Here is an 11,857-nt window from a genome sequence, read left to right on the forward strand (position 1 = left end):
TGCATGCTCTCGCTTCGGTTGGCCGTTCATCGCGCACCGCATGTAAGCTTGGCGTGAGCATTGTACTATACGCCGCCGCCGCATATGCAGGCGGCTCGCGTTACGCGTGACAAGGACAGGTAATTAGCCCCATTAACGACCGAAGTAACGATATATATCCGAGCCTCCCAGCTTGTTCACCTTTCACATCATAGCTCTGGAGGGAGGCGGCGAACTCAACACCACGGAGGAGAACTCGACCGTCACTGCAGACCGGCACACGCGTGCATGGCCTGGAGCAGCGACAGGGCGTCCGTCTTCGTCGTCGTCGTCTCCTTCTTCCTGCTTCTCCCCCTCTGCGCCGTCCGCCATGCACGGGCGCAAGAAAGTGGTACGCGATCGAGCGCACGCGCGCGCAAGTTGGTAGGCTAAGTAGTAGGAGTATTTAGTCGATGTGTCAGCAGTACTGATCGCTTCGTTTCAGAGGACGAGGCGGCGTTCACGTACCGGAGCGGCGCGGACAACGGGCCGGACCGGTGGGGCCTGCTCCGACCGGACTGGGCGACCTGCTACTGGGGCCGGCTGCAGTCTCCGATCAGCCTCCCCGGCGGCACCGACGCCGCGCGGCCGATCACGGGCCACCGCACCGGCCGCCTGACCCGCTCGTACCGCCCGTCGCCGGCCACCCTCGTGAACCGCGGGCACGACATCATGGTGCGGTTCGAGGGCAACGCTGGGACCTTGCTGCTGGACGGCGTCTCGTACAAGCTCCGGCAGATGCACTGGCACTCCCCCAGCGAGCACGCCCTCCACGGCCGCCGCTACGACCTGGAGCTGCACATGCTCCACCAGAGCGGCGGCGACGACAGCAGGCCGGGCAGCGGCAAGTACGCCGTCGTCGCGCAGCTCTTCGAGATCGGCGACCACCGCGACGAGACCCTGCGCATGGTACGCGCGCAATCCTTTCGATCGTCCCACACGCGCGCGCTCCTTTTTCGATAGGATGCTTATTACTCAGAATTACATCCAGATCCGGGTGCGACCGTGACCAAGTTGTGAAAAAAAAATAGGCGAAATACATATCAGGATTCGCGCTCCCTGCCAGAACTGAATTCGATCTGACGACCTGTGCATGTACGTAGCTGGAGCCGTACCTGAAGAGGATCACGGACAGGAGGAGGGGGTACGAGGAGTGGATCGACTACGACGTGGACCCGAGGAGGCCGGTGAGGGGGAGCGACGAGTACTACCGCTACACCGGCTCCTTCACCACGCCGCCGTGCACCGAGGGCATCGTCTGGACCGTCGCCACCAGGGTGCGCCACGTGTCGCGCCACCAGGTGGAGCTACTCAGGGAGGCCGTCCACGACGTACGTCACCATGCGCAGCTTCCATCCAACCCTGATCTTTCTCTCCTAGAGTCTCGTTGGATGTTTAAGCTTTTGGTGTCTGATTAATGGCGTGTGGGTTCGTGCGTGCAGCATGCGAGGAGGAACGCGCGGCCGCTCCAGGAGGCCAACGGCAGGAGCGTCGCCCTCTACTACAACTGGGCCTCGTCCTTGACGTCACACAAAGATGGACGCCGGAACTAGCCTCGCCCTCATATGATCACCTCGATCGGACTGCTAGGAGATCGCCACCGACCCACCGCGTTCGATCGTGCCCCCTCGGCCGTTTTCAATTTGCTTGTGTTGCTCGATCTTGCTCATGTTAAAGCAGCGCATGTATGATGTATAATGCACTTTTGAGCTAGTGTTCCAACTTACAACAGCTGCTCGTTTGATTCAAAAACGAGGAATGAGATTGGACAATGCTACAGAGTGCCTTAGCACCAGATAGTCTTCCATGGTGCCCCCTTGTCTGAACGCTACATTTACCAAAAAAGGAAAGTGGTCCCAAGAACCGAAAGCGACAGTTACCAAAAACAGAAAATGTGACCATGTTCTTCACACGCATCCATCTACTTGACATTCGCGATTTTTGCAGGAGGGTGAACCCATCAGTACACGGACAAAAAAACCTGGCTCTATCCTCATTTTTCTCATCTACCGTTCAGAAAAGTATTGGCTTGTAAAAAAATTGTACTAGTATGGCTACATAAAGTTACATCTCAGAAAAATTCTAGTATTCATGATTCAAAGTAAGGATGTAAAAAAAAGTAGCGGGGATGTAGAAAAAAGAAAAAAAATACATCCAGATCTATGAAAACCTACTATTATTCCTGGGAAACCTTGGTCCATTCAACATTTTAGATGTAGAAAAATAATAAAAATTACATCCAGATACATAAAATTCCACCTAAATTTGAGAAAAAACACATGGAGACTTGCATCAATCTGGATGTAAAAAATTGTAGGAAGTACATCTAGTTACAGAAACTTCACCCAGAAGTGGAGACAATTGCTATACTTACATCCAATGTAAATATTACACAGAAATTGAGGAAAAGAAGTAGATAAGTACAGTCGGACACCAAAGAAAAACGCCCCCGCGTCGCTCCCAGGGAGCGGCTCGGGCGGAAACCCTAACCCCCAGCCGCCGCCACCCCGACTCCTCCTCCTCCCCCCCCCCCCCCGCCGCCGCCGGCGTGCGCCGCCGGGAAAATGCCCGCTGGCGGCGGGCCCTTGTTCTCCCGCGCGCTGGTGCTGGGAGCTCGGTGGTGCGTGTGTGGCCTCTCCCGGCGCGTCGCGTCGCCTTGGCGAGGCCTATGTTCCCCGTCGGGCAGTGCTCTGGCGGTCGACGCCCTGGTCGTCGTTCGACTGCGGCGCCCGCTTGCTCGTGGGGGTGGTCCCTGATGGCGCAGCCGTCGCCCCTTGCGGCTGCGGGAAGAGGCTGCGGCGCGCTGGTTGCCGCTCGGCGCGGGGGGCGGCTCCAGGTGACTGCGGAGATGGGGCTGGCCCCGATCTCGCATCGTCCTGGCGGGGTGACGGTGGTCGCGGTCGGATCTGTTGGGTGGTGCTCGTCCCCTGCCTCGGTGGTAGGGCGGCGCCCCATGGCCTCGGCGTGCTGCCGCTCTTGGTGGTGGGCGGAGTGGTGCCTGGTATCTTGGGGAAATCCTGGCGTGGTGTTGGGTGGTGCCCCAGGTGCTTCGTGTGCTGTTCGGCTTGTGTTCTGGGCTGGATTGCTCCGCCGGCCAGTGTGGTGTTGGGCGGCTTAGCGGCGGCCTGATGTGTGCTGGCCATCGGTGGTCGGTGGTGTGCTCTCTGGTGGTTGCGAGGGTGGTTCACCTCTTTATCTCAGCCATCATCCTGCAGCGGAGTGCCGCTGGGGATGGCGGGTGTCGTGGCTTCGCAGTTGGCGACCATGGTGGCGATGTTCTCCCTACGTGGGGAGCCATCGTGGCTGGGTGTTGAGCCCCCTGTCTCGCCATTAGTTGCAGAGGGGCGCTGTTTTCCTCTGTACTAGTGTGCCCTATGGCTCTGCAGATGGCGGCCATGGGTGTGGTTTCCCCTCCAATGCGAGGCGAGCCGTGGCAGTGGTGGTGGTGACTTCTCCTTGCTGGTTGCTTGGCTCTTGCGTCGGGTTCTTGTCGGAGCTCTATGGCGTCTCCGACGCGGGTGGTCTTCTCTCGTGCTCTCGGCTAGCCCACCCTTCGGGTATATCGAACCCAGTGGGGTTGGGGTTGCCCTCGGTGGTGCTCCGCCTCTCGACTACGGCGGCGACCCCCACGTGCAGTGAGGGTGTTCCATGCGAGTGTGCTCTATGGTGTGTCTCTGCTCTGCGATGCCCTTCGACTCCAGCATGTGGCACACAGGCGTCGTGGCATCGTCTCGGCCGCGTGCAACCTTTCGGTCACACCCCCGACACAGGTGGTGTTGGCGCGCCGTGTGGCCTCGGATGCGCATTGCCTTTCGACTACGTCGACGATGCAGTGTCGTGGCTGGGTCTCGGCTGACCAAGGCTGTTCGATTACTCCAGTGTGGCATCGAGCTGGGTTGTCCCTCCTGATGGCACGTCCTGCTTGCTCTTCCTTGTGATCGTTGTGCTTGCCGTGATGGGTTTTCCCATCTATCAACTGTCTCCAAGGTTTCTCGGAGTGGCTGCCTTGTCTCTCTTGCTCTTTGTGTTGTTGGGTGTGTGTGTTTTCCTTTATTTCTTTCCCCCGTTGCCCCTGTAAACTCCGGTTCATTTAAACCTATTTTGTAGAGGCTGAAAAGCCTCATAGGCAACTTTGAAATATATTCAGGTGGGGATTCGTTCCCCCCCCCCCCGGGTGAAAATTCAAAAAAATAAGTACAGTCAGATACAAACATTTACAGCCAGCTTATTACACCATCTGAATCCTCAAGAGAGCACACAACAAAGAACTAGATTGTTCACGTGCGGCAACAAGCGGCACTGGGCTGGAGCGGAGAGCAAAATAGAGCAGATGCTACATGCTGGTGCCTAGACCAGAGCAAAACAGAGCATTAAACGAATGCAGAGCACTTATGCCTCGGGTCGGATACGAGCAACTGCTGCTACTAATACTGGACCAACACCAGTGACCAAACAACTGGATGTAAAATCAAAAGCGCGTCTAGCAAACACGCTGGGGAAAACCAAGCGAGACCGAATCTCTTACCAGCAAGGCGTTGCCTCGAAGCTACTGATAGCGTGCAAGACACACGTCCGTTGGGAACCCCAAGAGGAAGGTGTGATGCGTACAGCAGCAAGTTTTCCCTCAGTAAGAAACCAAAGTTATCGAACCAGTAGGAGTCAAGGAACAAGTGAAGGTTGTTGGTGGCGGAGTGTAGTGCGGCGCAACACCAGGGATTCCGGCGCCAACGTGGAACCTGCACAAAACACAATCAAAGTACTTTGCCCCAACGTAACAGTGAGGTTATCAATCTCACCGGCTTGCTGAAAACAAAGGATTAGATGTATAGTGTGGAAGATGATGTTTGTTTGCGAAGAACAGTAAAGAACAAGTATTGCAGTAGATTGTATTTCAGATGTAAAGAATGGACTGGGGTCCATAGTTCACTAGTGGTGTCTCTCCCATAAGATAAATAGCATGTTGGGTGAACAAATTACAGTTGGGCAATTGACAAATAAAGAAGGCATAACAATGCACATACATATATCATGATGAGTACTATGAGATTTAATCGGGGCATTACGACAAAGTACATAGACCGCTATCCGAGCATGCATCTATGCCTAAAAGTCCACCTTCGAGGTTATCATCCGAACCCCTTCCGAGTATTAAGTTGCAAACAACGAGATAATTGCATTAAGTATGGTGTGTAATGTAATCAACACAAATATCGTTAGACAAAGCATTGATGTTTTATCCCTAGTGGCAACGAGCACATCCACAACCTTAGAACTTTTCGTCACTTGTCTCGGATTCAATGGAGGCATGAACCCACTATCGAGCATAAATACTCCCTCTTGGAGTCACAAGTATCAACTTGGCCAGAGCCTCTACTAGCAACGGAGAGCATGCAAGAACATAAACAACATATATGATAGATTGATAATCAACTTGACATAGTATTCGGTATTCATCGGATCCCAACAAACACAACATGTAGCATTACAAATAGATGATCTTGATCATGATAGGCAGCTCACAAGATCTAACATGATAGCACAATGAGGAGAAGACAACCATCTAGCTACTGCTATGGACCCATAGTCCAGGGGTGAACTACTCACACATCGATCCGGAGGCGATCATGGTGATGAAGAGACCTCCGGGAGATGATTCCCCTCTCCGGCAGGGTGCCGGAGGCGATCTCCTGAATCCCCCGAGATGGGATTGGCGGCGGCGGCGTCTCTCGAAGGTTTTCCGTATCGTGGCTCTCGGTACTAGGGTTTTCGCGACGAAGGCTTTAAGTAGGCGGAAGGGCGGAGTCGGAGGGCTGACAGGGGGCCACACACTAGGGCGGCGCGGGGCCCCCCTTGGCCGCGCCGCCTTATGGTGTCGGCGCCTCGTGGCCCCACTTCGTTTCTCCCTCGGTCTTCTGGAAGCTTCGTGGAAAAATAAGACCATGGGCGTTGATTTCGTCCAATTCCGAGAATATTTCCTTTGTAGGATTTCTGAAACCAAAAACAGCAGAAAACAGCAACTGGCTCTTCGCCATCTCGTCAACAGGTTAGTGCCAGAAAATGCATAATAATGACATAAAATGTGTATAAAACATATGAGTATCATCATAAAATTAGCATGGAACATAAGAAATTATAGATACGTTTGAGACGTATCAAGCATCCCCAAGCTTAGTTCCTACTCTCCCTCGAGTAGGTAAACGATAACAAAGATAATTTCTGAAGTGACATGCTATCATAATCTTGATCAATACTATTGTAAAGCATATGAGATGAATGCAGCGATCCGAAGCAATGGTGAAGACAATGAGTAAACAAATGAATCATATAGCAAACACTTTTCATGAATAATACTTTCAAGACGAGCATCAATAAGACTTGCATAAGAGTTACTCATAAAGCAATAGATTCTTAGTAGAAAGCTTTGAAGCAACACAAAGGAAGATATAAGTTTCAGCGGTTGCTTTCAACTTTAACATGTATATCTCATGGATAATTGTCAACACAAAGTAATATAACAAGTGCAATAGGTAAACATGTAATAATCAATGCACACAGTTGATACAAGTGTTTGCTTCTAAGATAGAAAGAATAGGTAAACTGACTCAACAATGAAGTAGAAGATTGGCCCTTCACAGAGGGAAGCATGGATTACTATTTTTGTGCTAGAGCTTTTCATTTTGAAAACATAGAAACAATTTTGTCAACGGTAGTAATAAATCATATGTGTTATGTATAAGATATCATATAAGTTGCAAGCCTCATGCATAGTATACCAATAGTGCTCGCACCTTGTCCTAATTAGCTTGGATTAACATGGATTATCATTGCATAGCATATGTTTCAACCAAGTGTCACAAAGGGGTACCTCTATACCGCCTGTACAAAGTTCTAAGGAGAGAGATCGCATTTGATTTCTCGATTTTGATTATTCTCAACTTAGACATCCATACCGGGACAACATAGAGAACAGATAATGGACTCCTCTTTAATGCATAAGCATTCAACAACAGTTAATATTCTCATAACAGATTGAGGATTGATTGTTCAAACTAAAACTTCCACCATGGATCATGGCTTTAGTTAGCGGCCCAATGTTCTTCTCTAACAATATGCATACTCAAACCATTTGATCATGAAAATCGCCCTTACTTCAGACAAGACGAACATGCATAGCAACTCACATGATATTCAACAAAGGTAATAATTGATGGCGTCCCCAGAAGCATGGTTACCGCTCAACAAGCAACTTATTAAGAAATAAGATACACAAGTACATATTCTTCACCACAATAGTTTTTAAGGCTATTTTCCCATGAGCTATATATTGCAAAGAAAAAGGATAGAATTTTAAAGGTAGCACTCAAGTAATGTACTTTGGAATGGCAGAGAAATACCATGTAGTAGGTAGGTATGGTGGACACAAATGGCATAGTTTTTGGCTCAAGGATTTGGATGCACGAGAAGAATTCCTCTCAATACAAGGCTAGGCTAGCAAGGTTGTTTGAAGCAAACTCAAGTATAAAACGATGCAGCAAAACTCACATATGAACATATTGCAAGCATTATAAGACTTTACATCGTCTCCTTGTTGTTCAAACACCTTAACCAGAAAATATCTAGACTCTAGAGACCAATCATGCAAACCAAAATTTAACAAGCTCTATGTAGTTCTTCATTAATGGGTGCAAAGTACATGATGCAAGAGCTTAAACATGAGCACAACAATTGCCAAGTATCAAATTATTCAAGACATTATATCATTTACCACATGCAGCATTTTCTGTTTCCAACCATATAACAATGAACGAAATAGTTCAACCTTCGCCATGAACATTAAAAGTAAAGCTAAGAACATATGTGTTCATACGAAACAGCGGAGCGTGTCTCTCTCCCAAACAAAGAATGCTAGGATCCGATTCAAACGAAAACAAAAACAAAAACAAACAGACGCTCCAAGTAAAGCACATAAGATGTGACGGAATAAAAATATAGTTTCACTAGAGGTGACCTGATAAGTTGTCGATGAAGAAGGGATGCCTTGGGCATCCCCAAGCTTAGATGCTTGAGTCTTCTTAAAATATGCAGGGATGAACCACGGGGGCATCCCCAAGCTTAGACTTTTCACTCTTCTTGATCATATCGTATCATCCTCCTCTCTTGACCCTTGAAAACTTCCTCCACACCAAACTCGAAACAAACTAATTAGAGGGTTAGTGCATAATTAAAAATTCATATATTCAGAGGTGACATAATCGTTCTTAACACTTCTGGACATTGTACAAAGCTACTGAAAGTTAATGGAACAAAGAAATCCATCAAACATAGCAAAACAGGCAATGCGAAATAAAAGGCAGAATCTGTCAAAACAGAACAGTCCGTAAAGACGAATTTTTCAGGGGCACTTAACTTGCTCAGATGAAAATGCCCAAATTGAATGAAAGTTGCGTACATATATGAGGATCACGCACGTAAATTGGAAGATTTTTCTAAATTTTCTACAGCAGGGGCGGCTCAATTTCGTGACAGCAAGAAATCTGTTCCTGCGCAGTAATCCAAATCTAGTATTGACGTTACTATCAAAGACTTTACTTGGCACAACAATGCAATAAAATAAAGATAAGGATAGGTTGCTACAGTAGTAACAACTTCCAAGACTCAAATATAAAATAAAGTGCAGAAGTAAAATAATGGGTTGTCTCCCATAAGCGCTTTTCTTTAACGCCTTTCAGCTAGGCGTAGAAAGTGTGAATCAACTATTGTCAAGAGACGAAGCATCAACATCATAATTTGTTCTAATAATAGAATCATAAGGTAACTTCATTCTCTTTCTAGGGAAGTGTTCCATACCTTTCTTGAGAGGAAATTGATATTTAATATTACCTTCCTTCATATCAATGGTAGCACCAACAGTTCGAAGAAAAGGTCTTCCCAATATAATGGGACAAGATGCATTGCATTCAATATCCAAGACAACAAAATCAACGGGGACAAGGTTATTGTTAACCATAATGCGAACAATATCAATTCTCCCCAAAGATTTCTTTATAGCATTATCAGCAAGATTAACATCCAAATAACAGTTTTTCAATGGTGGCAAGTCAAGCATATCATAGATTTTCTTAGGCATAACAGAAATACTTGCACCAAGGTCACATAAAGAATTACAATCAAAATCATTGACCCTCATCTTAATGATGGGCTCCCAACCATCTTCTAACTTCCTAGGAATAGAGGTTTCAAGTTTTAGTTTCTCCTCTCTAGCTTTTATGGGAGCATTTGTAATATGTTTTGTAAAGGCTAAATTTATAGCACCAGCATTGGGACTTTTAGCAAGTTTTTGTAAGAACTTTATAACTTCAGAGATGTGACAATCATCAAAATCTAAACCATTATGATCTACAGCAATGGAATCATTGTCCCCAATATTTTGAAAAATTTCAGCAGTTTTATCACAAACAGTTTCAGCAGTTTTAGCTGTTTCAGGAAATTTTGCACGCTTTGCACTAGGAGTAGAAACATTGCCAACACCAATTATTTTACCATTGATAGAAGGGGATGTAGCAACATGTGAAGCATTATCATTACTAGTGGTGGTAATAGTCCAAACTTTAGCTACATTATTCTCTTTAGCAAGTTTTTCGTTTTCTTCTCTTTCCCACCTAGCATGCAATTCAGCCATCAATCTAATATTTTCATTAATTCGAACTTGGATGGCGTTTGCTGTAGTAACAATTTTAATATCATTATCCTTATTAGGCATAACTTTCAATTTTAAAAGATCAACATCAGAGGCAAGTCTATCAACCTTAGAAGCAAGAATATCAATTTTATCAAGCTTTTCCTCAACAGATTTGTTAAAAGCAGTTTGTGTACTAATAAATTCTTTAAGCATGGCTTCAAGACCAGGGGGTACACTCCTATTATTGTTGTAAGAATTCCCATAAGAATTACCATAACTATTACCATTAGCGGAAGGATATGGCCTATAGTTGTTACCAGAATTATTCCTATAAGCATTGTTGTTGAAATTATTACTTTTAATGAAGTTCACATCAACATGCTCTTCTTGAGCAACCAATGAAGCTAAAGGAACATTCTAAAGGAACATTATTAGGATCAACATTAGATCTACCATTCACAAGCATAGACATAATAGCATCAATCTTATCACTCAAGGAGGAGGTTTCTTCAACAGAATTTACCTTCTTACCTTGTGGAGCTCTTTCCGTGTGCCATTCAGAGTAATTTATCATCATATCATCAAGAAGCTTTGTTGCCGCCCCCAAAGTAATGGACATAAAGGTACCTCCAGCAGCTGAATCCAATAGGTTCCGTGAACAAAAATTCAATCCTGCATAAAAGGTTTGGATGATCATCCAAGTAGTTAGTCCATGGGTAGGGCAATTCTTTACCAAAGATTTCATTCTCTCCCATGCTTGAGCAACATGTTCATTATCTAATTGCTTAAAATTCATTATGCTACTTCTCAAAGATATAATTTTAGCGGGAGGATAATATCTACCAATAAAAGCATCCTTACATTTAGTCAATGAATCAATACTATTTCTAGGCAAAGATAGCAACCAATCTTTAGCTCTTCCTCTTAAGGAGAAAGGAAACAATTTTAATTTTATAATGTCACCATCTACATCCTTATACTTTTGCATTTCACATAGTTCAACAAAATTATTAAGATGGGCAGCAACATCATCAGAACTAACACCGGAAAATTGCTCTCTCATAACAAGATTAAGTAAAGCAGGTTTAATTTCAAAGAATTCTCGCTGTAGTAGCAGTGGAGCAAGTAGGTGTGCATAAGAAATCATTATTATTTGTGCTAGTGAAATCACACAACTTAGTATTCTCAACAGTACCCATTTTAGCAGTAGTAAATAAAGCAAACTAAATAAAGTAAGTGCAAGTAACTAATTTTTTTGTGTTTTTAATATGGAGAACAAGGCAGTAAATAAAGTAAAGCTAGCAACTAATTTTTTGTGTGTTTTTGATATAAAGAGCAAACAAAGCAGTAAATAAAATAAAACAAAGCAAGACAAAAACAAACTAAAGAGATTGGATGTGGGAGACTCCCCTTGCAGCGAGTCTTGATCTCCCCGACAACGGCGCCAGAAAAAGAGCTTGATAGCGTGCAAGACACACGTTCGTTGGGAACCCCAAGAGAAAGGTGTGATGCGTACAGCAGCAAGTTTTCCCTCAGTAAGAAACCAAGGTTATCGAACCAGTAGGAGTCAAGGAACACGTGAAGGTTGTTGGTGGCGGAGTGTAGTGCGGCGCAACACCAGGAATTATGGCGCCCCCGGTGAAAATTCAAAAAAATAAGTACAGTCGGATACAAACATTTACAGCCAGCTTATTACACCATCTGAATCCTCAAGAGAGCACACAGCAAAGAACTAGATTGTTCACGTGCGGCAACAAGCGGCACTGGGCTGGAGCGGAGAGCAAAATAGAGCAGATGCTACATGCTGGTGCCTGGACCAGAGCAAAACAGAGCATCAAACGAATGCAGAGCACTTATGCCTTGGGTCGGATACGAGCAACTGCTGCTACTAATACTGGACCAACACCAGTGACCAAACAATTGGATGTAAAATCAAAAGCGCGTCTAGCAAACACGCTGGGGAAAACCAAGCGAGACCGAATCTCTTACCAGCAAGGCGTTGCCTCGAAGCTACTGATAGCGTGCAAGACACACGTCCGTTGGGAACCCCAAGAGGAAGGTGTGATGCGTATAGTGATACGTCCAAAACGTATCTACTTTCCCGAACACTTTTGCTATTGTTTTGCCTCTAATTTGTGTATTTTGGATGCAACTAACACG

The 11,857-nt window shown here is 46.1% G+C and overlaps 1 protein-coding gene across 1 annotated transcript; it reads left to right on the top strand.

The window, feature by feature from the left end:
- The first annotated feature begins 267 nt into the window (after nt 1–267).
- LOC124660188 (alpha carbonic anhydrase 7-like) lies at nt 268–1,571 on the top strand. Its single transcript, XM_047197987.1, has 4 exons — nt 268–370; nt 464–927; nt 1,122–1,349; nt 1,461–1,571. The coding sequence occupies exons 1-4, from the start codon at nt 268–270 to the stop codon at nt 1,569–1,571; spliced, it is 906 nt and encodes a 301-aa protein (XP_047053943.1).
- Nucleotides 1,572–11,857: the final 10,286 nt, after the last annotated feature.

Source organism: Lolium rigidum, chromosome 1, assembly GCF_022539505.1.
Source record: "Lolium rigidum isolate FL_2022 chromosome 1, APGP_CSIRO_Lrig_0.1, whole genome shotgun sequence".
Classification (NCBI taxonomy): Eukaryota; Viridiplantae; Streptophyta; class Magnoliopsida; order Poales; family Poaceae; genus Lolium; species Lolium rigidum.